General features: G+C 43.1%; 1 protein-coding gene across 4 annotated transcripts; it reads right to left on the reverse strand.

Annotated features, from left to right (window-relative positions):
* Positions 1-26,835, reverse strand: NR1D2 (nuclear receptor subfamily 1 group D member 2). Of its 4 annotated transcripts, none has more exons than XM_027086510.1 (8): positions 26,722-26,834; positions 19,899-20,159; positions 18,890-18,978; positions 16,855-16,999; positions 14,782-15,029; positions 12,492-12,677; positions 9,868-10,078; positions 1-3,399 (listed from the first exon to the last, which is right to left on the reverse strand). In XM_027086510.1, the coding sequence occupies exons 2-8, from the start codon at positions 19,954-19,956 to the stop codon at positions 3,203-3,205; spliced, it is 1,134 nt and encodes a 377-aa protein (XP_026942311.1). In that variant the 5' UTR covers positions 19,957-20,159; positions 26,722-26,834; the 3' UTR covers positions 1-3,202. The 4 variants fall into 4 exon arrangements, with proteins under 4 accessions (XP_026942311.1, XP_026942309.1, XP_026942310.1 ...); XM_027086508.1 differs by having other exon boundaries at positions 14,407-15,029; positions 26,722-26,742; XM_027086509.1 differs by lacking the exon at positions 26,722-26,834 and adding an exon at positions 26,142-26,468 and having other exon boundaries at positions 14,407-15,029.
* Between the last annotated feature and the right edge of the window lie 670 nt (positions 26,836-27,505).

Raw genomic sequence — 27,505 nt, forward strand, 5'->3', positions numbered from 1 at the left:
TGGTTAGAAATAATATTTATTATTCCCTCCCCCCATGTACAGATCACTTTTCAGAAAGAGGAAGATATTATCCATGTGTTCATCGGTAACAGTTTGTAGAAAATAAACGTAATTCCTATCTTGTCAACAATATAGTTCTATCATTTTTTTAAAACAATAGCCATTTTATTTTTCCATGTTAGTTCAAGAATAGCTTCAAGTTTTATGTTTCAGATCAAATCAAGACAATCTTTGTTTCTAGGTAATTTCCTGACAGAGCCCCTCCCCCCCAGCCCCTAAAAAATTCTATATCCTAAGTGATAAACTCTTCTTGTACATTCAGCAAACTTTATATTGGAAAAGGATAACTGAGATAGGTACTTACTCTCGTGCACAGTAATAAATCTAGCTGAGCTTCTACACCTTGCTTTGCAATGATGTTTACATAAAATAAATCATATCTTATCAAGTTACAATGGTAATTTCTTGAAATGTAGTTACGAAAGCTATACACTTAATCCACTGAAATTTCCTTCTAATTTCTGAATCTGTAATTAAACCATCGCCATAAGGAAAAGCTTCATCCCAAGACGATGTTCCCCCCCTTTTCCTCAGCTGTTTCTCCCTAAAGGCTTGAACCTTCTCTCAGATCATGTAAAGAGATACATTAAAAGCACAGGAAAAAATGTTTTAGCTCGCTGACATAATGCCCTTAAGTTTGCTGACATAATGCCCATATGTTAACTTTAAAATGTAAAATCAGAGTTAAAGCGTCACTTAATTCATACAGTACATTGTTCATTAATCAACAGTGTCCCACCAACTCAGAAGTTCCCTAAACTGGTCGTCTTCTCCGCATTTAGTAGGTTTATAACCAATGACTCAATCAAAGAATGTGCTTGTAATAGGCTGCTGGTTTAATTCTAGAATTAGAAGTTTCCATCTTGGGCTATTTTCAAATACAGAAATGCTACAAGTGGCATATGAACTATTAATTTTGTTTCCCATTACCTACAGGAAGAATTTGTTCAAATAAAATTTTACAAGACAAAATGCAAATCTCTATACCTATATATAGATGTATACACGTATATACTGAACCTAACTAAAGTTTTATAAGCAATACTAACATAGTTCTGGTTACACATTCCTAAAGACTTAGTAACTGTTTTAAAGATATATGTTATAAAGAGGCTTATGCAAAAGGCAAAAATTAAGAAACAACATGATCCTTGAGGTTTTCAGTATTACTTCAAAAAAGCTGTTTCTATTCCCCATATAAGAAAACTGTGCATTTATCTTAGAAAAAAAAATTATAAAAAGATAATGGTATCATGTGAAGAGTTCACAAAAACTACACTATATATCCCATAAAAGTCATACCTATTTAAGGTAAATCACGATTATGGTTTATATTGTATTACAGACATCACCATCACCTTTCCTCTTTAATAATGAGAGGGTTTAACTCTGTTTTAACTTAACTAGTGCCACAGAAATTCAAGTCCCAGTAGCAACAAGTTAAACAAGGTTATTACAAAATAAGGCATTCTGCTCACATGTCATTAAAGTAACAGGCTGAGTATAGTAAAATGGGATCTTTTCGTTTTTGTAATTTTATACCATCCAAAAATTATATAGAAGGCAATTTTACCCCAAAACCCAATTAATTGCTATCTTCCAGGGCAACAGAAAAACATACATAAAATCCTCAACTTTTGGCAATTTTCTCCAACTGCCATAAAGAGGCTGATCTTATCTATTTAATAAAGCCCAGTATCAGAAATGCGGGTGAAATGTCTCTGACTATGCCATTTCTAAGCCTACAGGTCACACACTAAACGATTTTTCAAATTATACATTAAATCTAATTTGACAAAATCCCTGTAGTGTTATTTAGGGGAAAAAAACCCCCAAGTGGATTCAGAACACACTTGCACACCCACACTCACACACACAGGCACACATCAACATATTGAACAGTTTTCTTAAACATTGGTTGGTTCTCCAGAAAGACTCCAAATATTTGTCATCAAGCTACAGCATGTGTGTAAGGGGCAGCAATGCAACTTTCTTAGCACAAAGTAAGAATCTGAATGAACTTTTAAACAACTAGTACCTGAACCAAAGATTCTGCCAAAGATGAACTCTGAAATACATGTTTTTTGAAATCTGGACCCAACTGCCTGTTACACTTGTACATTAAGTGTTGCTTAGATAAACAAAAATAGAGCATAAATTCATTACTCTACTATCTAAAGATTTAAAGCAATGGTTATGTCATCAACAGGTAAAATGCACCTAATTTGGGTCTTTTGACACCTCTTGCTTTAAGTTTATTGTATGATAAAGTTCTTCACAGTTTAAAATATTGTGAAGAAATATATTTATATATAACTATATTCACATAGATATTATGTACACATACTATGTATTTAATGTACCCATAAACTTTGAATATGTGTGTGCCAGAAGGATAACCCACACATACGCAGGAACCCTGAATAATAGATCGGTGTGGACTGTGAAATGATTTCTCAGAAATGCATAGAAATAAAAAGAGGATTATTATGAATAATTATAATAACAAAACTTTTACCGTATTTACATAGTGCCTATCTCCCAGGAGGTAAATATGCTTTCTAGACATTCGTCAGCATCTCTGTGAGGCGGGGCATTGGGAACACGATCAAGTCTCATTTTCCACAACCAGCGAGCCTGTCCAGGACCACGCACTTTCACGGTGGCAGAATGGAGCACAGACAAGGAGGTTTCCTAACTTGCAAAGTCTCCAAACACCAGATCAAACAGTCTTGGGGTGAAATCAAGTTTCCATCTTACAAGAGAACTTCCACCACAAAGGATTAATTTTTAAGTCCTCATATACTTGTGATTGTGCATTATATTTGTACCACAGGGAGATCAAAATGGTTTTTGGTTTTGGCAGATGAAAAAGTCTAACATTCAGTGTGACTATAATTCAGTGTAACTTCTCCAGTTTAAGTGCAACACCGCTGACTGGTCTACTGGGGAATTGCGGTCAATGTCTAAGCATGGCTGAAGAAATCTCAAACAGCTGCTGCCTGGTTACAGAGGCGGCCTGCAGTCTCACGTTGTCTTAGAGGTCTCTCCTACCTCCACGTATGGTACACACGTAAATAAGCATTTCCGCACAAAATATACAGTCAGCATGAATCAGTCCATGTTTAAATAAACCAAGGCCTTAGGGGTGAACTTTAAAGGCCAAGAGCTCCTCGGAGTGCATGTTGTTTAAAGATCGAAGATCTGGCAACTTTAGAAGAAGTTTTGTAAAAATAGAGGCCTCGTTTGGATGGTTTTTCATTATTAAGGTCCTTAGGGCGCGGATGAGCGTTTCCTGCAAAGCCTCCACAGAGTTGACATTTTCTATCCCGGATCGATCTGAGGGAGAGTGAGGAAGAGAGCGAGATGGAGGAGAGGACATGTTATTAACATTAAATACAAATATAATCCGTGCTGTCGGTCTCATCAATGAATTCAAAACAAGGTTTTACACATTGGAACAGAGGCAAAAGATAACTGACAGAGTTCTTTAAATCCCAATGGCAAATTTTTGTAGCTATTTATTATAAAAATATATATCGCATAGTTCATTTGATAAATCAAAGTTCTTTATAGTGATTAGGTATCTACTCACAAAAATCTAGAAGTTCTGATTTTTAAAATTAGATGCTATCTAATTTCAACTGCTTCTGATTGGCAAAACCAAATGGGTCATGTGGTTTAGCAGTGTATTTTCATCTCATGTGGAACATACCACACTGGCACGTCACCGTAGGTGGCAGGCACCTGGGACCCACGAGTGGATCCCTCTTCCCTTGGGTGGGCCAGACTCACTCACTACTAAGGAATGAAACACTGTAGAAAAAGCGGTGGCTTCCACCTTAGGCAAGCTCTCACTCGCTTGCCCTGAGGAAAGCCGGACGCCATGTGAAATGCCCTATGAAGTGGCCTGAGTGCGAGGGAATTGAGGGTGGTCCCCAGCCGCCAGCCAGCCAGGAACCGAGGTGCTCAGTCTAACGACTGCAGGGAATGACTCCTGCCAACCACCACGTGAATAAGCCTGGAAGCGGATCCTGCCCTAGTGGAGCCTTCATGTGAGACCACAGCCTGCCCACAGCTCGACTGCAACCTCCTAAGAAACCCTGAGCCAGAGGCACCCATATCCTAACCCTCAGAGATAATAAACGTATGCATTTTTAAGCCACTGAGTTTTCGGGTAATTTGTTACGCAGTAGTAGATAACTAACATAGTATGCAAATTTATTACCTAGTTATATTAACTTGCATTCACTTTTACTTAGCATACTGTGTTTATTAAACTCATCATACAAAAATGTTAATAAATTAGTGATTTAGCATAAACCAGCAATAAAGGAAAGTATCCTTAAATGAGCCGAACTTATGTTGTTGGCCATGGACTTTTTTCATCAGCGTGGGTCATTTCTTCCCTTTACAATAGGACACCGTAGTGCACAAGAAATATTCAATGGCTCCAAGTATAGGGGGCTGTAATTAACAAGAAAAGGACTTCTCCAAAGAAACAAAATTCTCTGGCCATTTACACCCTTTTTTCATTTTTTTTACAAGGAAATCAAGGAGGTCTTACATTATAACTGATAGCTGAAAAACGTTACTTGCAATGCAAACACTCAGAACAAGGATTAAAATTTAATAGTAAAGAGGGGGAAAGTCTGACTAACTTAAATGCAGGAAAAAATGATGAAAATAGTTTTATATTACATTTAATAAAATTTGGATTATGACTACAACTGTGTGCTAATTCTTACAGGAAAAGAGACAAATTGAATGTTGACTCCGGGCTGGGGGGAGCGGAGGGAGTCATGATTTATCACACAAAATTGTGAGATGGACAATCATAAGGGTCATCTCTGCAAACCTACTTAAAGCTTTCAATCATGCTTCCAAGACTCTCCTTGCCTTTAATGTTCAAGTAATTGTTTTCTTTAACAGCCTTGCAATTTACTAATTCATTCACCAAACACTTATTCTGTGATGGGTGCTAGGGAATTAGCAGTGAACATAACAAACCAACCAAAATTCCTTCCTTTAGAGAGCTCATATTTGGGCGGAAGAAAGTTTACATTGTATCATCAGTAATTTACAACAACTGGGAAAAAATGACGGTGATCCCCACAAACAATATAATCTAGATGGCAAAGAAAGAAACAGACAGGAAGTGGGAGAGGACATTTGAGTTAGTATTATACGTGGTTGGTCCTCCAGTGAATATGTTGTGTTTCAGTGACCTATGCTTATGTAGTCAACCCCCTTCGGGGAAACAGATGCCTATACTGTACCTTAAAATGTTAATCATATTAAATTTTTCTAAAACCATGCTTTCATGATTTGAAGGCCAGAGGACCTAACTACAAATCTAGCTGGATCATAAAACAACGATCCTCTAGAAACTGCAACACTAGAAGGCACAGACTGAAATGGAAATTCACCTTCCAAAGGATGCCCTAAGTGCTATACTACCACCTGCAGAATTTAATTCATGATACGGCTTTCTACTTCCTTAATTAGCTCCCAAGCTTGTCCTCCTCACCAACTGTGCTCCTGATGCATATTCACTTCCTACACGATGCAAGTTAAGTTCCTTCAACGAAGCCTCCATGAGGACAACTGAAACCTACATCCAGGAGAGCTCTGGTCTCACACCCACAGGCCAGTCTCTCATCTTCAACTGGAAGTGACTGCGGCCATTACACACAACCTGAAAAAGAGTTTACCTTCCAGGTGTAATTCCTCTTCTCTCCATGGTATCAAAAGTCTTCCAATCTCACAGGCAAATAAATACCATGCTTGAGACTGCTCTCTCCCTTAGCAGCTACAGCTATTCTGTTAACAAGCGGCAGAGTGGGAAGGCTCCTGAAGCTAGACTAACAGGAGTTCAAATGCCTGATCAGCCCATTATGAAAAACGTGACCTTGGGCAAATTATTCAAGCCCCCTGTTCCTCAAATTCCTTGCCTGTCGTAACTGAGGATAACATGTCCTAGCTCACATCCAAGGTCTGCTGTGAATACAAAATTATATAATGAGATCATTAACTAGCATTTCTTCGGACAACCACCACCAGAAGAGAACAAGAACCAGAAGGCAAGTGTAGATTCCAAGAAAAACAAAAGCTATTTTGAATATAAAGCAAACTACAATGTTGCTTAATTCTGAACAGTTAACAGAGAACATAAATAAATAACCCATTTGTTATCTGACCCTGGAACATGCCCTTCAGGAAGGGCAGGCTTAGGGGAGAGTCTATGTTGCCTGTTACCCTTTCAGTCCCACCGTGTGAACACTAAGAGCACTAGTCACGTGATCACACTACTACGAATGCTGATGTTTGACTGTTCAATGTTTAGAATCAACTGATAAATAAAGCATGGGAAATAGCCACATTTATAGAACAGAACGTAAATATTTTCATTCTTGACAACGCAGAAGAAATGTTAGCGCAGAAAAAGCCAGGATGTGGAGAAAGGAGGGCCCTGTGTCCCTGGATGGTGAGAATATTCTATCTAAACTATCTGAGAGGTTATGAAAGAGTGAGTGAGCAAAGACTGTGAGCATGTTAAATTTATAAATAAAACCAATAAAGTAGCACAAGAAATAAAACATAAAAATTGAGGGGGAAAAGTGAGAGGGAACTTTTTTTTTTAAATTTATTTATTTTAAATTTATTTTTGGCTGCATTGGGTCTTTGCTGCGTGCGGGCTTTCTCTAGTTGCGGCGAGCGGGGACTACTCTGCGTTGCGGTGCATGGGCTTCCCATTGCGGTGGCTTCTCTTGTTGTGGAGCATGGGCTCTAGGCACATAGGCTTCAATAGTTGTGGCACAGGGGCCCTAGAGCAGAGCGCAGGCTCAGTAGCTGTGGCACGTGGGCTCAGTAGTTGTGGCTCACGGGCTCTAGAGCGCAGGCTCAGTAGTTGTGGCGCACGGGCTTAGCTGCTCCGTGGCATGTGGGATCTTCCCGGCCCAGGGCTCAAACCTGTGCCCCCTGCATTGGCAGGCGGATTCTTAACCACTGCGCCACCAGGGAAAGCCCCAAGAGGGAACGTTTATTTATCAGTTACATCTGCTAAATAAAAAGAGGTACAAGCATAGTATTTAGAGTTGGGTCAGCAACCATCAGAACAACTAAAAAGAAAGATGGTTAGAAATCTAGTTCTCTGAAGGACAGGCTAGGAATAGAAGAAGGAAGGCTTTCCATTTTATACCCTTCTATAGTTATGGAATTTTATTTTCCTGCTTTAAAGACAACAATAGTTCTTTTTAAGTGACAGAGCTTTAAATTCGACATTTTAAAATGCATGCATACTGTGTTGCCTGTGTATCTTCATATATAAACACAACACAAACAAGAATGCCTTACCATCTTTTACAGTCAGTTTCTCCCCTTTGGTACCATCTATCAATAAGCAGGCAAATGGACAAATGGATGGATGGGTGAATGGAGAGAGGCAGACCCCTAATGCTAACAGTGGTCTTTCTTGGTAGTGATATTATCATCTTTATTTTCATCTTAATGTTTTCTAATTTCTCAAAGAACCCATATTATTCTTAGGATCAGATAACAAAAGAAGGCTTTTTCGAAATTAAAATTTGAAACATAAAAATCACGTTCCTGGTGGAAAACACAACTGAAGTAGCACGGTGCCGGCAGAGAGCTCCCCTTTACCCCTTGGCCTTCTTTTCTTCCCCTGAACTACCTCGGGGACACAGTCCCTCCTTCCCCCCTCCTCTGCCACAACCTATTTCAGGAGAGTTCACTCCACTGCCTCATTCCTGGAGTTATTTCAACAGCCTCTCGACCTGACTCTCCAGCTCTAATGACTCACCTGTCCAATCCACCCAGGACAGAAACGCAGAAGTAAGGTTAAAGCGTGGCTTTGTTCATGCCAGACCATTCCCCTACTTAGGAAGTTACATTGACTTCCCACTGCCCCGTATTCCAGGTGAAGCTCTTCTGTTCAGCTCGCCAGCTGTCACTCTATAACCTGGTGCTCCCCTCACCCCGAGCCTTCTGCCCCCTCCTCCTCGACGAGCACCCCAGGCTTTGGCCCCGCCCCATGCCATCCCTCGCCTCTGGCTGGGAAAACCTAATACCCCATCCTCCCCACAAAGCCTTCTCAGATGACTTCATCTTCCTTGCTGAACTCCTACCTACCTCAGTCGGAACCAAGCAGTTTAGTAACACAAAGCTTTCTATGTTGGTTCCGTCTCTCCAAATGGAACACAAAGCCGGTGTCTTAATGCTTGTTCTGTCTCCCCCGAGCACCTGGCACTTAAGGCATATTCATCAGATAAAGAAGTTACCGAGTATGGATTACCTTTATTTCACAATTAAAGATTTAGTAATCTGATGACAACTCAAACCATTACTAATTACTCATGAAGAGACTGCGAAATGGTAGGTAAGTGCAAGAAGCATTACAAGGTTACTAAGAAACCAGGCATCCCTCACTGACACAGTCCATCCAAACTACTCCCATAAGTGCATTTTTAGCTACCCAGGTAGAGCTGATCAGAAAAGGTAGCCAAATAATGCCTGCAAATGGCGTAAGTTTTTTATACCACTGACGTGCAACAGGCCCTTTAAGATATACAAAGAGCTTCCTCTCCTTAAGGATCGCTGACGTAAGAGTTACTGACTTACAGTCCAGCCACATAACCAGGGGCCACAACTTATACTTTACAACCCTCACAGTGTTCAGCACAAGGTCTTTTACACAGTAGGAAGCAAATGGGAAACTTAAAGCAAGTAATATCAAAATACTGCCTAGGGCTTCCCTGGTGGCACAGTGGTTGAGGGTCCGCCTGCCGATGCAGGGGACACGGGTTCGTGCCCTGGTCCAGGAGGATCCCACATGCCGCGGCGGAGCGGCTGGGCCCGTGAGCCATGGCCTCTAGGCCTGCACGTCTGGAGCCTGTGCTCCGCAGCGGGAGAGGCCACAGCAGTGAGAGGCCCGCGTACCAAAAAAAAAAAAAAAAAAAACTGTCTAATTCTCAACAAATGGTTTAAAATAAAGTTAGCGATACCTAAAAATGGCTGGCACTTTCTTACATGTCCCCAAGAAAGTCACCGGCTCAATTTCCAATTTGCTATGGGGAATAATCTCTGCCTTACTAAGTACCGTCTGAGTTGAAATACTTTGGTCAGAAATAACTGCAATACAATGCAAGGTGGCAGGGAAATTGGGAAACACCATCAATGACTCATATAAATAAACATTAAATGATAGGATTCAACAATCTTGGAGGCTCCCATGGTACAATCCCTTCCTTTCACAGGATAAGGAAACCGAGACGCAAAGAGAGAAAATTACTTACCAAGTCACACAGGAAGTTCAGTAGCAAAGCTGGGTGAGAGCCTACAACTCATAATTCTCTGATTTTTGTAACAAAACACAGTAATACATCTTGATACTTGTAACATTTTCAAGTAACCCACATAATATTTTAACCAAAACTTAGATTCATATTATAACCATCTACCTAGAAATACACGATGTTCCAAAAAATAAATCCATGAAATAACACTTTAGACTCATAAAAAATTATGAACAAAAGCTAAAGACTAAGAGTGGTATATGTGAGGCCCAGATCTAAACATCCTTTTATCCCTATACAGCACTTGTGACTTTTACTGCCATGATTAAAAAAAAAAAATTTAATTATGCAAAAATAACAGATTCATAGTTTAGCATATTTCCTAAGGCCTTCTCCCCTCTACATAGCTTGCCAGAACCTAGCCAACTGCCACCTTCTCCCCACTTGGTCACTATATTCCAGGTGTCACACAACTGTCGAGCAGCTTCCTTACCTGCAGAAACCAGGACAACTGCTGTAAACAGACTCATCTCTTCATCACTGAGTTGGAGGGCATTTAGCTTCTCACTAAATTCAAACATAGAGTTTAGCAGATCCCCTGCTCCCATTGAGTGTAAATCATCCACACTATACTTCTTTCCACTTAAAAAGGTGACAGTACGTTCCTTTGCGTCAAATAATGATGCAAACCGTACCATTAAAACCTGGAAAAAGAAAAAGACTTAAATGTATCTGGAGAAGTTCAATAGTAATACTAAAAAATAACTCAGTATTCAAGTCAGTTAAGAGACATCCTACACATAAAAGAAGAGTTGTAGAAGAAAAAGTGAGTTTATTTTTACCCAGAACCATTTGCTTAAGACAAAATCTCCACCAAAGCGATAAATACTCTAGGAAGAGCATCAAAAAAATTCCAGCCACCAGGGGCAAAATACTCAAGTCCTGTGATACTCTGAAACTATTAATAAAGATTCTGAAATGTAAATTCAAAATTAAAGCAGGCAAAAAAAAGCCCAAAACCCGAAATTAAAGCAGGCAATAATGCCAAGAAATTTGAAACTGGGCCTTGGCCAAAGGCATTTAGCAAACTCTTTAAGCTACCAAGTGTATCATATGGTCTCTAAGCCCTAAGTAAAAAGAGCAGTATTTCAATGCAACAACACTTGGAAACACACAAACACCAAATGCAACCAAGGCAAATGCAGCAGACGAACTCTAATCATAGTCTATTTTAAGAAAGCATAACCCAAAGAGACAATACACAAAGAAAACTATGGTAGCAGGTGCTCCAGACATCAAGGTATAATGGAAATCCAGACCAAACCAGTCAACAACTGCTAACCTGCAGACCAAACCAGTCAACAACTGCTAACCTGCAGCACTCCCTCCACTATAGTAAACGGTAACATCTAGGTCACATATTCCTCTCATAACCAGAGGAACACTGAACAAACACCTGCCCTTTGCAATGCTCCCAAGCAAAGACTTGTTTTACGCAAGACAACCCAAAAGAGAGTGAGCCTTCTAAGATGGTGCTAGCGCTACAACACAGCAATCCTCAGACAAATCACAAGGTGAAAAGAACACAAGTCCTGGAGTGAGAGATTTGTGTTCTAGTCCTGACTGTGTTATGAATTTACTGGTAACCCAGGAAAGAAAAGTTCTGCACCTCTCTAGGCCGTAGTTATCTAACCTCAAAACTGGGTGAATTGGACTTGATCTCTGACATCCTTTCTGACTTTAAACCTTAAGTCTAATATTTTCCTTTGAACTGAAAACCCTAACCTATAGGTGTTTCTTTGGAATTCTATCACAGCTATTTTATTTACAAAAACATCTTCTCTGTTCTAGCTCAGGTGCCCCAAAGAATAGAACCGAAGGCAAGGGTTTATATGGGATGTGCACTGGCACATGTGAAAACAACAGGAGTTAAGAAAAAGGAAATGAGATGGAAAGGAAAGAGAGTCAGTATCAGAGGACATACTGCTAAGCTGGACACCACCTGACATCAAGAACAACTAAGAGCCCGATCCCGTGGGACCCTCCGGGGAAGTGAAGATCTTCCCCCAGCTCCCTTTCCCTGCTGATCAAAGACTGGGCCCACCGGCGTCAATGTCCCACCCACCCCCTGCCTTTCAGGATAATGCCTACGTGAGTGCTGAGCAAGTGCTGAGACTTCTCCCACCTCAGCAGCAGCAGGGAAGCCCCGGGGCAGACAGGTGAGAGGTCCCTAAGCAAGCACAGCGAGAGGCTCTGTCTGCATCCTACTCAAATTGGCAACACGGGCTGCCCCAGGCCCAGGCAGAAGGCACCACAGCAGAGAAAGTGGAGTAGCAAAAGTAGCCAAGGATCCTGGAGTGAGGCGAGGCCATGAAGATCCACAGTGGTACATAAGAGATGTCTGAAACAACTCCCAAATATCCTACCACCTCCTAGGAGACAAAAACCACCATCTATTTACCCTTCGTGTCCAGTACCGAACATAGTAAACGCTGGGTTAGGCTATCAGGAGGTGTCTAACTCGGGGAACCCACCAAGTCCACACCTGAAAGCAATTCTAGAACTTGGAGTTCATGTGCTGCAAATACAGTCCATTTGTATTTAAAGTCCTAAGTAACTCGGCCTTTACCTTGTCTTTTCCCAAGATCCTGAGATGGTCATTCTTTTGTTGATATTTTCAGCCTCTGGACTATAAACAGTTGTTGAGAAAAGGATCAAAGTAAAATACTACCTTCGACTTCCCTGTGGCACAGTGGTTAAGAACCTGCCTGCCAATGCAGGGGACAAGGGTTCGAGCCCTGGTCCGGGAAGACCCCGCATGCCACGGGGCAACTAAGCCCGTGCACCACAACTATTGAGCCTGCGCTCTAGAGCCCGCGTGCCACAACTACTGAAGCCCGCGTGCCACAACAACTGAAGCCCGCGCACCTAGAGCCTGTGCTCCACAAGAGAAGCCACCGCAATGAGAAGCCTGCTCACTGCAACTAGAGAAAGCCCGCGTATAGCAACCAAGACCCAACACAGCCAAAATAAATAAATTCGTTTAAAACAAAAATAATAAAATAAAATAAAATACTACCTTGCCCTGTATCAATATTCAGGATAAATAAAACCTACCTCGAAAGTCCCAGCCTTTAAAAGGTTGACCTGGTCATGTTGAGAGAGATCTCTGAAGCCGGGAATACGCTTTGCAAACTCCACCACTTCCTTCACTGCTGGGGTGAAGCTCATCGAAAATTCTTCCCAGATTTCATGCCCCGATTTATGAGGATCCACATACGGAGACTTATTCATTGGACAAACCTAATACGCATAAAACAGAAGAACTACTGAATTGTGAGAGGTGGTAAAGAAATTTCAAAGGTAGCGTATCAATCAATGGAAACCCCATGAATATACCCTCTGACACCAGTAAAATCTACTAATATTAGCACTCTCTCCATTTGCTACTTGCCTTGTGACAGAGAGCCTCAGAGCAACCTAACTTAAACAGCAGTTAACTTATCATAAAAGAGGTAGCCTAAGCAAAAAGTACATCTATCACAAGCTAGTTCAAAACCTGTTGCAGAGGTTTGAGAGATTATTTTGTAATATTGCTGCCATCTTGCACTGGGTTTTATGGTTTTCAATCAAATTCATACGTATTCATTCACTTGATTCTCAACCCTACTATGTAGTCATGGCAGACATTATAACTACCATTTCTTAGATAAGGAAATGGGACTTTATGAGGTTTAGTGATTTATCCAAATACAGCTAGAAGTCACAGGCCTAGAGTCCAACCCCACACTTAGTATTTCAAAACTCACCTTTTTCTAAATAGGCACAATTACACTGTTGTAATTTCAAACAGGAAAAGACAGTGAGATGCCTCACTTTTTTAAAAAAAGGTCACTGACCACTTATTTCATATACACTGGTGTGACCACTGGCCTCCACTTGTTCAATTAGGACACAATGACTGGACATACAAGATGGACCTTCTAAATAAGAATTGGAGAGGAAAAAAATAGGAAGCCAAAGAAGGTATTAGGACACTACAAAGATTATGAAACATACACTGTATACTCTATTAGTAAAATCAGCCTTTAAATTTTCATTAAATCCATAGGAGATCGAGTAATGGGACGATTCTATAACCATGGAGAATATCACAGATCAGAACCTAAATGCTTACACGTTTTTTCCCTCCTTAACAGAGCCACTAAGCCTAAAAAAATATGAGGCTACCTTCCAGATCCATGGAATCAAATACTTGTAAGTGACCCCAAAAAATCTAACATTAGGACTGGGGTAGAGTCAACTATCTTGAAATGAAAAAAGAGGATTTTCATTACCTGGCTGTAGAAAATACCAAGCACTATCAAAGGATCTCATTGTGCAAACTGGAAGTGCCGTGCTACTGCTGTTTTAGATGAAATTGGGGCTGAATATAAACAATGTACTTTCACGCAGACCATTGTATTTGATGAAAGCACTTAAATGATATGAGTAACATTAACTCATTCCATGGGATGAAGTCGGAGAAAATCCTTAGAAACCAGCGAATTATATTAAACTATGCCTAAATTTTCAAACAACAAAACATCCATGTTCTATATCCAAAGACCTTTTTGCATCATAATGGTTAAAGAAAACACTTTCCTTCTAAATCAAGGAATTACTGACCATGGCAAGCTAAAAGATCAGCCCTCTGAGAAAATCCCAAAGCTAGGAAGGCAATGCTTAACCTGAACGCTTCAAGTTTGAAAAGGATTTCTAAGAATTAGGACCGATTCTTCATGAACCATATTTTACATAAAATCCTAATCCCAATCATAGTACCAATCAAATAACACGCCTGTACCTAGCTCTGTATGAAATCAGCTCATTCAACAAACGTTTATTAAAAATATTTGACCTAAAGTACTACGCAAAATTGATTCTGTAAATCTCAGGTTTTCTGACACCCCCGCCCCTGTCCTCTGAATAAAAGAAAGCCTTCAAAGCTTTCCTTGATACAAAGTGAGCAAAAGAAGTGATTTCACTATACCAGATGCATTCTCCCTCCAGTGTTGCACAGGTAACTATTCTCGTTCTCATTCTGAGAACATCCATCTATGGAAACTCTATCACATACTCTCTGAGTATAAGCATTGGAGAAGTTCACACAATGTCCATTTGTAATACAAATGGCATGCCCATTGGCGTAATGCATTACGTTCCTCCCTTTGTACTGTCCACCGAGGTGCTGCTGGCTCTCACTACAAGGAAAGTGGCTGCTAAGCCCACTGCCACAACGGTCATGATTCAAATTATATTGCTCCATGTTCTTAGGAATCCGTTCTCTCTGCGGCTGCACGGTCTCTGCCGAGTTTTCTCGCTGCTCCTGATTATACATAAAGGTATCCTTGTGCGCTCTGGTTACCATGCCAATCACTTCTTCCTTTGCAAAATCTGAAGAGGGAGAAGAGCTTTTGATGTTTTCTTGCTCCAGCTGGGGCTTGGGTCGCAGCTGTTCCTGGGCTGGTAAAGCTGTCTGTTCATGATGTTCTACTAATTGGTCGTTCTGTAGATGACCACTGAACTGGCTGTTCATCATGGTCTTCATGGCACTCTGCATCTCAATTAGCATCCTCTGTTTTTCACGCTTAGGAATACGACCAAACCGAACAGCTATTGAAGAAAAAGATATTTAACATCTACATTCTAAATAAGACCCGTTTATACAAAATAACACAAAACTGGCTCTGATAGCTATGGCTTCTGGTCATATGAGTAAAGAACATCCATTTGTGTCTGGCCCAAATTATCCTAAACTTGCTGGTTATGTTTTTCTGGTACCACAGGAAGTGGGAGCAGAAAGACAATTTTTCGTTTTTCTCTCAAAATAATGCTCAGAAGATCTCTAGGGTATTTTATAAACAAAGCCTAAGAAAGAAATTTGAAATTAACTGATGGAAATCAGTTTGCAGCAGACCAGCATTCCTATACAGCACCTTACTAAGAAAGCTGAAGGCTCTGTTCTCAAGAAGGCACACGTGATTCAGCTACCCACATCCACCAACGCTGATGGAACCCACAGGTACAATCACTCCCTGAATGACCTCTGTCCGTTCATTTCTGTAACCTTATTCTCAAGACCCAACTATGAAGGGATCTCCTTTTCCAACTTCTTAAAAGAGAAAATGTTTAAAAAAGAAAAGAAAAGAAAAGAAAAATCACAGTCAATAGAAATGTAGTTATTGGAAAATAAACTTGCTGGATTTCAATTAAAATCAATGAAACAAAAATAAAATCATTCATCCTGCACTACCTTAGAGACTAGTCTTAGAATGAGTCCTGTTTCCAACGTTCATATCCCTGAGGGGAAAAAGCTTCTTTCCACCTAACATTTATACAGAGATAACAAAAATTAAATATCCACCCAGCAAGAAAGCCTCACTAATCTAACTGCAGCCTCTGACACTGTCATGACCACAGACGAACAATTTTATCATGGTGCACACTCTACCTCTGCTCCCTCCTGTACAACTGATGGCCATTTTTACTCTTTCTGGGGAAATCACAATATCCACCAACTTTGGATTAGTATTTCTAGTGCTATAAAAAAAATTTTCAAGCAACTGAAAATACAAAACATCAACTGCTGAAACCTGTCATTCGAGAACCTCATTACAATACTATATTTCTGCGTCAGTAAGATACTAGAGTAATCTAAAGGACTGCTTAAATGACCCTTCCCTAGATAAATACAAGGTTCATTCTTAGCAATTCTTAATTAACTCTACGAAGCCAATCCCTCTGAAAACCTCATACTCCTCTATTATGTTACTTAGAACACAATGAGACTATCCAAAAATGATTTCCCAAGAACAACGGACGGAAGAGTCACATCTTCCAGGGACGTCATCCATAAATAATACTAAAGGTCCTGCAAATCACAACCTTTATTTTCCACGGGAGTGGATCATGCCAGAAATGAGCAACCACCTCCACTCCAGACCCTGATGTCTCTTTCAATTTTGCATCTCCTTTCAAAGTATTCAGAATCAGTGCCCGAAAAGCACTGTGTCATATCAGGACTGAGAAGTGATAGAGCTGATTCACGTAGGGAAGAATGGGTTCCTCAGGACTGCTAAGAGATCAGGGAAAAAAGCCAAGGACTCCTATATCAAGAAAAAGTAAATCTCTTTTTTTTTTTTTTTTTTTTAGGAAAAAGAAAAAGTACTCAAATTGCATAGGGAAAAAATGGGTCTTTTCACAGGCAAGCAACAAAAAAAGAAGAGAGCCAAAAGCTGTTTCTGGGGTGATGATGCTAGAATTTTGACTTGAATGAATTTGGCATCCTACAAGGCATCAAAATGTGTTTTCTAAAATCTGTTTCACCCTGAGCACAAGGGGGCCATTGGTAATCGGCTTATAGCTCCGGTTTATGCTGAGAAATAAGGGCCAAGCTCCACGCGCTTTAAGGAGAGCACTCTTTAAACTGGGGACGTACCATCTCTCGACATTCCAACAGACAGACACTTTTTGAAACGACACTGCTGACATCTGTTCCTATTCATTCTCATTATAGAGCAGTTTTCATTCTTCAGGCACTTCTTGTACTGAATGTTTTGCTGAATGCTTCTCCGGAAAAAACCCTAAGAACAAAGGAAGACGTAGCCATCCATTTAAAAACATCCAGATGAACTCCCTGTAAGCGTCCTCCCACACCTAACCAGCCAGGACACTGCTAGCCACCAGGAAGAAACTCTGGCTCAGAGCTGAGGGAAGCAGAATACTGACACACAGAGTTTAACTGGGTTCTTACCGACATCAGCAAGCACCTGTGCCTACTAGCCAAGCAGAGCCCTTCTTCCATGCTTCCCGCTGGAGAATCTCAGTACCGCCGAACACCCCTGCCCACCCAACCCCCGTCCTACACTTTACCCTGTTACCAGCCCTGCCTGCCGGCATGCCCTCTGGCTCACGCTTTAATCACATACAAATTCCAAAACCCTTGAAACATGAATGACATTTTCAACAAGCTGACAGAGAAATGTGTTCCATACCGTAACTTCCTCACTAGAACTAAGCATTACGTTGGTAGAACTCGGTCTTTCCCGGATTATTACCTGCTGACACCAGCAAGGCCTACTTATATGTGCCAGATGTTCCTGGCTACTTGTCCGCAGCAGGTAAGTGTCACACCACACGCCACAGACCAACTAAGGATCCAGGAAAGACAGTTCCCAGCTAGATGGCTACACAGAACTGCCTTCATTACACGATTTAAGTTCATGCTCTGTGAGTGGTCTTCAAAGATCTCCAGCTTAATGGTTCCCCTGACTTTTTCAGCAAAATCAAAATTACCAAAATTATTTTAAACTGTACTTCCCTTGACTATCATAACTAACCACATATTTGATGAATCTATATTAGTAATTATGGGATACATTTTTATACTTTGTTACTGCAATACTATACTTGGACACTGTAATATCTGAGCTAGACACATCTTTAAGAGCAATTATGTGTGGTATTTATCAGGAATACACAACTAGGCTCATGTGCTTGTCCTTTTGTTTCTCTAGCTATAAAGTGAGACTAATGCCTGTCCCACATTATTTCATATTTTTGTAAAAAAAAAAAAAAAGAACTATTTATAGAATTTTAAAACAGTGGAAAAGTGCTACATCTGAACAAAATACTGAGTAGCCTTGTGAAGTGATCGAGCCATTAAGAGCTACAAAATTCACAATTCATTCAGAGCCACCCGAGAAAATATTTTCTCTTTCATCATGTACATTCACTGTTTTGCTCACCCACCACATCCTGCCAAACTGTATTCCTGCTTCAGTCAGAGAACAGCAAGAGCACGTGTCTTGGCCATGTTAATTTTAGACACTCAGGAGAAAGGCCTGTGCCAGATTAGAAAAGAGAGAGATTCCCTAGATATAAGTAGGAGGTACAGACTTCTCACTTGGAATTATCTGACTCAGGAATATTCAACTAAACTTATAAGTGAGCTTTCCCAAGGGCTCAATTTATACTCAAGATTCTTTTACTTAGTTGGCATCACTTCTGAAGACAGCACATTTTTACAAACATCTAGGAATTATTCCCAACTCCTAGCACCCGACATTGTCAGAATGTCAAAGTATCTGATGAGACCTACTCGAAGTCTGGTTTAAACTAAGTCCCAGAAAGGCAGTAGCGCCTCATCTGCTCTGCTCCCTGCTGTCCGCCACCACCTAGAACAGTGCCTGACACGTTAATGAATAAACACTTCATACTATACTTAAGTTTGAGTGAGATAGCAAATTTATGTATATCAAAATTTTAAAGAAAAAAGAAATAGTTTCACTGAATTTAAAATATATTTTTCAAAACAAGTTATGTTTATACACTACATAAAATGCTTAAAACTTTAAGAGGAACAGCTGACTTCTCTCCTCCTCCCAGATTATCAACTGTGTAAACTGGCAATGCTAACTGCAATTTCTTTAATCCCAGAATCGGTAGCTTAAAGAAACAAAAGCATGCTTTACCTTACAGCCTTCACAAGCATGAACTCCATAGTGGAATCCTGACGCCACATCCCCACAGACTTTACACAGTAGAACCATGCCACTAAATTCTAAGGCACAAACAGACACAAAAGTGAAATGCTGGAAGAAAAACTAAAATTGTTGGTTTTCTTTCCAACTGAATATTTTATTTTGTTCAACCTGTAAGTACCTTAAAAATATACAAATCTACTTTTATAACGTAAAAGAAAAATCTTTACACCAAATTGACATATCAAAAAAAATCATGAATTTCTTTTAAACAGTTTATAGCACTGCCAAAAATATCTCAGAGAGCTAGTTTTTCCTTTCCCGATGATTTTAAACATACATTGAAATTTTATAAATCTAGAGTTACTTCACATCAGACATGCAACCAGAGCTAAGAAAACAATCCTGCTGGATAAGAATTAAGAAGTTAGCCAAAGGTGTCAATCAACAAAAGGTGCAAAGGGGTGTCTCCACAGGCTGCTGTACAAATACTCAATTCAACTCACCTGCTGGTCCCAGTCAGGCCCCATCTCTGCCTGATCCTGCCCTGTACCAGCCCATCACCTCCACAGTCACTCAGGGATCCTAATTTCCACGACTCATTTGGATATCCCAATCCGCTAAATGTTCCTAGCTCCAACTTCATGAAAGCAAACCCCTTTCCACGAGTAAGTACTCCGTCTAGAAACCAGATTCGGCACTAGGAGTGCAGAAGAGAGATAACTGTGAAATGGGGTAAGAGGTTACCCTCAGAAGGAAACATGGTCAGACAGAGTACCTAAGCACAGATCTTGCTCTGCAGCAAGAACCAATTATGACAGCCCCTAGGCTGCAACTTTTCAGATCATCACTGATTTCTTACCTAACTACTGAACTATGATTACCCAGAAGGGAGTGAAAATTATACCCCAAAATAAAATGGTCCCCCAAATGAGCAGCTGATAAAACAAGCCCCACCTGCAATCGGTGGCACAAACCTTTAGAAAACTAAATAACTCACTTGTCACTGAACTGTGACTCTTTGTCATCCCAGGTGCGCTCGATTTGCTTGTTTTCATAGAACAATCTATCCGATCATCCTTCAGGATGCCTTCAGTATTGGAGAGATGGCCATTTTTGGGATTCCCGTTGTTATCAGCATTAGTGCTAGCCGGAGAAGATGGGACGGAGGAGGACTGGAAACTGTTCTCGGAGCCCTCACTGTGACAAGACGCAGGGCTAGAGGCTGAGCTGGAAGAGCTGATATAGGCAATCACACCTCCTGGAAAAGATGGGGGTAATCAGACAATTAGATACTCGATAATACATATTTTCTATTTTTGCAAATCTGAACAGTAACGTCACTAACTTTAGAGACAGGTTAACGGTTAAAATTACTGCACAAGGAAAAAGTAACTTATTTTCTTCCTTATTTCCTACTATTCTTCTTGCTTCCACAAAGTTCAAAGCCAAACAATTCCCACTGATTTAAAATGTGAGCAGGTTCTCACTGGCTTTGTCATTCTGAGCACATGCAGATCCAAACCTAAAGCTTTTCATTTTCCAACCTATTACTAAAAGGAATGAAAAACCTTCCTGAGCGACAGCACAGTTTAGAGTAATCAAGTTGTTTTGGCCGTGAAGAAATCGGGTTCTGGTCCTGTCTCTGCGTCCTTCATTATACCTTTACATGGAACAATCCTAGAACAATGGGTTCATCATTTAGCTCCCCCAGCACTTGGCTAAAACACAGGTCAACCAGGAAGAGACGTAACACCTGGAACTCTGGATAAAGTAGTTTATCTGGAAATGGAAAACCTTTCATAGCTGTTGCCCCCAGAAGCTTTCTGTCGCGATGTTCCCCAAAGACTCTATGACTATCCACTAAACCCCAGTTCCACACACTGCCTTCTCCACCTACTTCTGACGTTGGACTTGCAGACACCCTTATCGCAAAGCCCAAACTAGAGAAGGCACCCTCAGGAATGAGCATTTTGAACAAGTTCTCCAGGCGATTCTTTGTCATATTAAAGTTTAAGAATGGCTATAACTAGTGAACTCAAGCACAAATTGGCCCATAGTTTTCAAGGTTGATTTTTTCACCGACTTAACTGCCTGAATATCTCTAATACGCTGTGAATCCAGAGAAAAACGATTTTAACCTGGAAGTCTATCAAATGTCGTGTTACTGGGTAAAACCACTGTGCCCTCTGTTTTCATAAAACTTCATAGATCTAAAGGTCATATTAGAAATTCCAGGTGGTAGTAAACTGCTACTTTTTTCTCACTTACCTCCACTGGGAACAGGATACAAAGAAAAATATTATCCTTAGTCTTCAATAAATTCCCACAGGAAGGTCTCACAGCTATTTATCTTTTCTAAAGAACACTTTAGGTAGTAAATTCACTAACATCCCAAGAGGATAAAAGGTGAGGAAGTTAGACCTGCCCAGGGCCAGCATTTGAGTCAGCCATTTACACCCATGAGGTCTTCTAACTACCTCAGCTTAGAAATAAACTTCTAGAGATCAGAGCTATCCTGATGGCTTAAGAACCGGATTAAAGCACTGACTGGGCAATAGAAGGTACTAATTACCCAGAACACACCTTCCTTTGCAAAAGCTCCAAAATCAAATCTAAGAAAAATTACCGGGCTATTATCAATCCAGTTAAGATCCAACTCCTGTCTTTAGGGAATCAACAGTCATTTACAGGAAGCATTTGTGCCAAGAACCATGGAACCAAAGATGACCCATCAAGAAGCAGCTACATTCTCTTAGCAAGACCTTCTGATTTAGTTGTGTCAACATGTACCAGACACCAATCTACCCACCTGATAGTTAGCAACCCAAAAACATTAAAATTTCATTTCCTAGAAGGTAAGGAGTACATCTAGCAGTTCCTCAACCCAATGAAGAAGGGGAAGTGAAAAATACAAGACACCAAGAATGCCGAGAATAAAATGACAGAATTTCACACCACATTTCATCCTCACAAGAAACCTATAAAATTCACTTCCATTTTTCCATTCTACAGAAGAGGAACTCAGAGAGGTTAATACAGCTACTAAGTGGCAGGGCCAGGGTTGAAAGTCAAGGCCGTCTAATTCCAGAGTACAGAGTATTATTTCTTACTGAGAAGACCTGGGCAAGCAGGTTACTTTCAATCTCTCTAAACCTGAGTCATCTTCTATAAAATGGCAATATCTGCCAGAGTTATGATAAGATTGAAATGAAATGGTGTCCATAAAAGGGGATTATTAAAATAAGTGATTTTTACAGAGACAGTTTTTAATGGTAACACAAGAAAGGTAAAATCCCTGAACCAGCAAGTCCCAACAGCTCCAGAGACAGGCAGAATGTACTTCTTAGATGCCTCAAGCTAAAATTAGCTGAGGCACAGTCTTCTCTATTTTTAGTTGAAAAGGACCCTAGAGCTGGGCCAGGTTCCCAGGCTAGGGCTTACCCAGTGGTCAATGTCAGACAGTATCAAACTTTGTACTGCTGGGAAGCACTTACTGTCCTGGCATATATTGGGGTTTTCTTACCCTAATTCTAGGCTTGCCCATCATCACCCACCCCCACTGCCCATCATCCTGGAAAATATGCTTGAGTTCAACTCATGAGTGTACTTTTCTGCCTAGTGACTTAGAACCAAACGTTTTTACCTTTAAGAAGTTTTAGTTTTCTCATTTTAAAAGTAGGTTTTTAGTAATTTCTACTCACAAGATGATACAGTGGACCTAATGAAGCACTAAACTTCCAATTGTATCCCAGTGTCAGGGCTCCAGAGAACAAGATGGTCCCTTCCCTAAAAGGCTTTAAAGGCCAGCTGGGGAGGCAGCCTTATTGACCAGGCATTCCAATGCAACATGAGCAATGTTTCATACAAACTACTGTGAACTGCTGACAGCACAAGAGCACTATAGAGGGCAGAGATCATGAGCAAGGTGACAATAAGTGGGATCTTAAAGAATATGTAAGTTATTAAATGATGTACTACAGAAGACGTTATTTAAGAAAACAAAAACCGTGGTGACAAAAAACAAATAGGTCTTATTTTGTAAAACAGTGTTCTTGTCTCCATGTAAATTCCTGGGAGGGGGTGGGGGCAAGTGTAATCTAGTGTCTGGGGAAAAACCCTACTGACTAGCAACAAGATTAAAAGAGAGGAATGATGAAATGGGGAAGCTCTACTGACCCCTTCCTTTTCCACCAGCTATGACCCTGTACCACGGCAAACCACATGGACCCCTGAGGAGACAGGACCACCAAGCTTTGCCTATGCCTTCAAATGTCATGTGGGCTTCAACCTACAGCACAGCTTGTGCTCCCCAAGTGCATTATGTGCATCTGGCTCTCCCACTTGCCTGGGTAAGTTACTCACTTCAGTTTACTTTGACCCTCATCTTCAAATGGTGACAACAGCACCTTCCTTCATAGAGTTAACGTGAGGCACCAAAGTAGCAACACATGTAAAGGGCCTGGCACATAAATGCTCAACAGATCCTGGTGATTATTATTTTACCGTCATTATACTGGAAGAGTTGGATCAGGATAGTTCAAACAAAACGAACCCTCTCTCTCCACGCTTCTTTCCTTCAATTCTGAACGTGTCGCGTGGACCCAGTGGTTTCTCTGCAGGTTCTTATTTCCAGGCCACCTTCTGACTCCCTCAACGCCAACAACGAATCAGGCAACTTCCTTCTTCACTTCTGATTCTTCCCATTATCTCACTGTTTCCCTTTCCAAGTGACAAACAGAGTAGACTACAGATTTGTAAAGATAACGATGGCCTATGTGGGAATGTTTTCCTAATTTTTCAAATGTGCATCGCCGCCACAGTTATGAAGTGTGTACAATATGTTATTTATTTTAAAGAACTTGGTATACTCAATCAAAATCTGTGACAAAAATGTATAGAGTCAATTTCTACAGCTTCACTGTCTCCCCTCTGTATTAGTCATGGAGAGGGCAGAGACACAGTGAGTCATGATTTACAGGACAGTTACATGAAATGGTCACTGGGTGAATAAGTATTGACTAATAAAATGTTATCGACCCAAAGGGAGGGGTCGGAGGCTGCCACACAGCACTGAATTTGGCCCCACCCCAGCCAACATTTACAAGAACGTGAAGGAAGTTCAAGAGAATGCTTATCAACACTCCTTCAGACAGAGGGATGGCAGAAATAGTATACTGGATGACAGCTTGCGACAGCTTGAACTTGGAGCCAAATGGAAAAAGAGAAAATTTAAGGATGATAATGGCAAGCCCCTACAGTTCAGCTCAAACAATTATCTGCACAATGGATGAAACCTAGCTTCAAATCAGTTCACATGAGAAGAATATAGCTGACTGCAAGGCTACTGTGAGTCAGCAAAGCAATATGCTACAAAAGCCGAGCCTGCCAGAGAACTCATTTACAAGCAGCATCCCCAGCTTGGAACTTGGTAACCGACCAACAACTTCCACTTCTGGATGCCACATCCCAAAGGGCAACAAGGATGATGATCAGAAAAGAAACAACACTGACCAAGGGATGTGAACTGGCGACAGGGGAGGGGTGGGGGTCAGCAATCATCGTAAGGAAATTTTATAATTTGTAGCCACACTTTAAAATCAAAATTAAGTTCACTGATAATGTTCCAGGAAGGCTCAAATCAGACAAAAACTTTCTAATCACTTGAGCCGGCCCACCTTATCCGACCACGAAGCTGGAAGACTTCATTCACGCTGGGTTAGACGAGGTAGAAGTTTATAAACTCTAAATCCTTACCAAGTAAAAGTTTAATTCCGTAAGAGTTACTTAAATTTTTAAACTATCCTCAAAGCTTAAGTAGGCCCACAGGTAATTAAAACACAGGAAAATGGCTTTTTTTTTTTAAATGTTCATGGAACGTTCACAACAATTTATTATCAAGGGATGGTTTTAGTACATATAATAACTTAAAAAATAATCACTGGCTGTTTCTGCAACCTCACTGGCTTTAGGTAAAGGGCTATCCTTCGTTGGGAGAAGGGGCGGCAGCTAAAAGGGCAGAAGCGAGCCTGGTATTGCTCTGTGGCGTTGCAACAGGAACTGTAGCAAGAAAGGGATTGACAGAGTCAAATTCTGTTATCCTGAGACTTCCCTGGCGGTCCAGTGTTTAGGACTGGTGCTTGCACTGCTGGGGGCCCCAGTTCAATCCCTGGTCCCGGAACTAAGATCCCACATGCCACGCAGCACAGACAAAAAAAAAATCTGTTACCGGTTTCAGGAAAGACCAGTGACCCATGGGTTTAAAGCAATTAAGCGAATTGACAAGGACCAGCTGTACAGGAGGCCTAGGAGTCACCCCGGGTCACCGCCCACATGAGCCAAGGGCTTCGCTAAGGGTGGAATCCCTCACGGTCCCGACTGGCGCCTCGAGCGTATTCATCACAGAAAGTGTGCAAGGTCAGTCGCGTCCCCGCAGATCGTTAAAACTGATATTTTTCTTTTTTTCTTTTTGGTAAACACGAGGCAGCGCTACAACCGGGGCCTTCCTCCGCCCGTCCGCCGGGCGACCCCAGAGGGTCTCGTGTCGGGGAAGCCCCACACCGCCCCGCGGGCCCTCCTCCTGCCCGAGCGCGCCCACGCCCCGCGCTTCTCCCGCCCGCCTGCCAGGCCCCGGCTCCGCACGCCGGCGGAGGACACTGCGGCCTCCGCGCCCGCTCGGGGCCGCCGAGCGGCGGGTTCCCGGGGCGCGCACGCGCAGCCCCCTCCGCGGCAAGCAACCCCGCCGGGGAAGAGGGGGATCGCGGCCACGTCACAGCCCGGAGGGCTCCGGGGGCGGGGCCTCCACGGGCTGCGGCGCTCACGGCCGGCGCGCGCCCCCGCCCCGACGTGTCCCTGCGGCCCCGGGAATGTGGGTCACGGAGCCGCGCGGCCTCACGTGTCCCCGCCCGCCGCCGCCGCCCCAGCACCCATTATGTAATGCCTCGTCACGCGCCCGCCCAGCCAACCGGCGCCCGCGCGCCGCCGAACGTAAACACAGCGCGCACGTGGCTCGCGCGGCCGGGCCATGTGAGGGGGGGCCGGGCCGGCGCCGTCAGGCCGCGCTGCGGCGTTGCGGTCGGCCAGCAGGGCGGTAGCGGGCCGGGCCGGCGGGCGACGAGCGCCGAGCCCGACGCGGGTCCCCGGCGCGCGGCGGCCACCCCGGGGCCCCGCCGCCGCCCTCGCAGTGCCCAACGGGCTCCGAGCGCCCCTCGGCCGCGCCCCACCCGCCGCAGTCGGCTCTTACCCGCATTCACCTCCATGGTGCTCTCGGGGAGGAGGCCGGAGCCGCCCGATCCCGCAGAGCGGGCAGCGCCGCCGCCGCCTCAGCGCCGCGCCGCCCCGGGCCGGAGGCAGCGGTGGTCGCTGGGCCCCCTCATGGGCAGGACGGGCGGGGCGCCCGGACTCGGGCCCCGCGGCCGGAGAGCGGGCTGCGGGGAGAGAGGGCGGCGGCGGCGGCGGCGAACGGCGCTCCTCGCGGGGCCCCTAACAACAAAGCGGCGGCGCGGCGGCTTCCTGCAGCCAGCGCACCGCGGCGGCGAGGGCGGCTGACGGGGAGGGCAGCCGCGACCATGTGACCCGCGCACACACCCCCTCCCTCCGCCCGCCCCGCGGCCGGCCGCTGCGGCGACTCCGCCCCTCCCGCGCCGCCGCCCCTCCCCCTCTTCACCCTCCTTCCCGCCGCCGCCGCCCGCTCGCGCTCACCCCGGTTCCCCTCCTCCTCCCGATTTCCCGCCTCTGGCCGGGAGTCCCCCGCCACGCTCCCCTACCCAACCCTGCGCCCCCTCCCCCGTCTAGTGACACCTCAGGGCCCCTCCGATGGTTACCTAGGACCGTCGGGTGGCGCCGAGCAGACCCGCTTTTCAGGCCCCGGGCAGGGCCAGCCCCAGACCGCCCCGCAGGTCCGCTCTCCTCGCGACAGACCTCAGAACGCCGGGCTCCTTGCGGACACTGCCCACATCTCCTCCCTCTACACCTCCTCGGTGACTTCATCCAGTCCAAGAGCTCAAACAGACCTGTGTGCTGAATGAGCTCCACTCTCCGACATCCAGCAGCCCGTTTGATTATGCCACCTTGATGTCCTTTAGGCAGCTCAAATTTAAGGTGCAGACAGGCGTATGCATGTGTCAGAACTCGGCGAATGCACGCTGAAGATTTGCGCATTTCGCCTTGTATGCAAATTTTACATCACAAGGAAAAAGCTGGAAACAAATGACGCGTGCTGAGGTATGAAGAGGGAAGTGCGTTGATGTCTGCAATTCAAATGCATTACAAAAGTAAGATGGGCTGAGGGATGGATGGATAGAAGTACAGTAAGGTGGTAGTTGAGATGTTGTCTGTGGGTATTCACTGTAAAAGTCTTTCCCAGTTGCTTTTTGAAAATTTGCGGTATAAAACGTTGAGGGACTTGTACTGTGTGAGACTCTTTTACGTGTGCACCATCTCTTCTCCCCCCGCCACCCCTCCCCCCATCACACACATACACACACTGCCCCAACTCAATCTTTGCTTTTTGGTAAATCTGCCAGTTCCTGAAGCCAGCAAGTCAGGTTTCTCTACTCTCCTGTCTCTCCCCCTCCGTCGGTCTTTCTCTCTTTTGCCTTTTATACC

This window comes from Aethalodelphis obliquidens, unplaced genomic scaffold (assembly GCF_003676395.1).
Source record: "Aethalodelphis obliquidens isolate GAN/ISIS:26980383/991018 unplaced genomic scaffold, ASM367639v1 scaffold56, whole genome shotgun sequence".
In the NCBI taxonomy this organism is placed as follows: domain Eukaryota; kingdom Metazoa; phylum Chordata; class Mammalia; order Artiodactyla; family Delphinidae; genus Aethalodelphis; species Aethalodelphis obliquidens.

Coding starts and splice junctions, on each gene's coding strand:
- NR1D2 (XM_027086509.1), bottom strand. Junction 15,030..16,854: donor TGTTGGAATGTCGAGAGATG/GTACGTCCCCAG, acceptor TTTCTTCAATAG/CTGTTCGGTTTGGTCGTATT. Junction 3,400..9,867: donor AGTTGTCCTGGTTTCTGCAG/GTAAGGAAGCTG, acceptor ACTCTCCCTCAG/ATCGATCCGGGATAGAAAAT.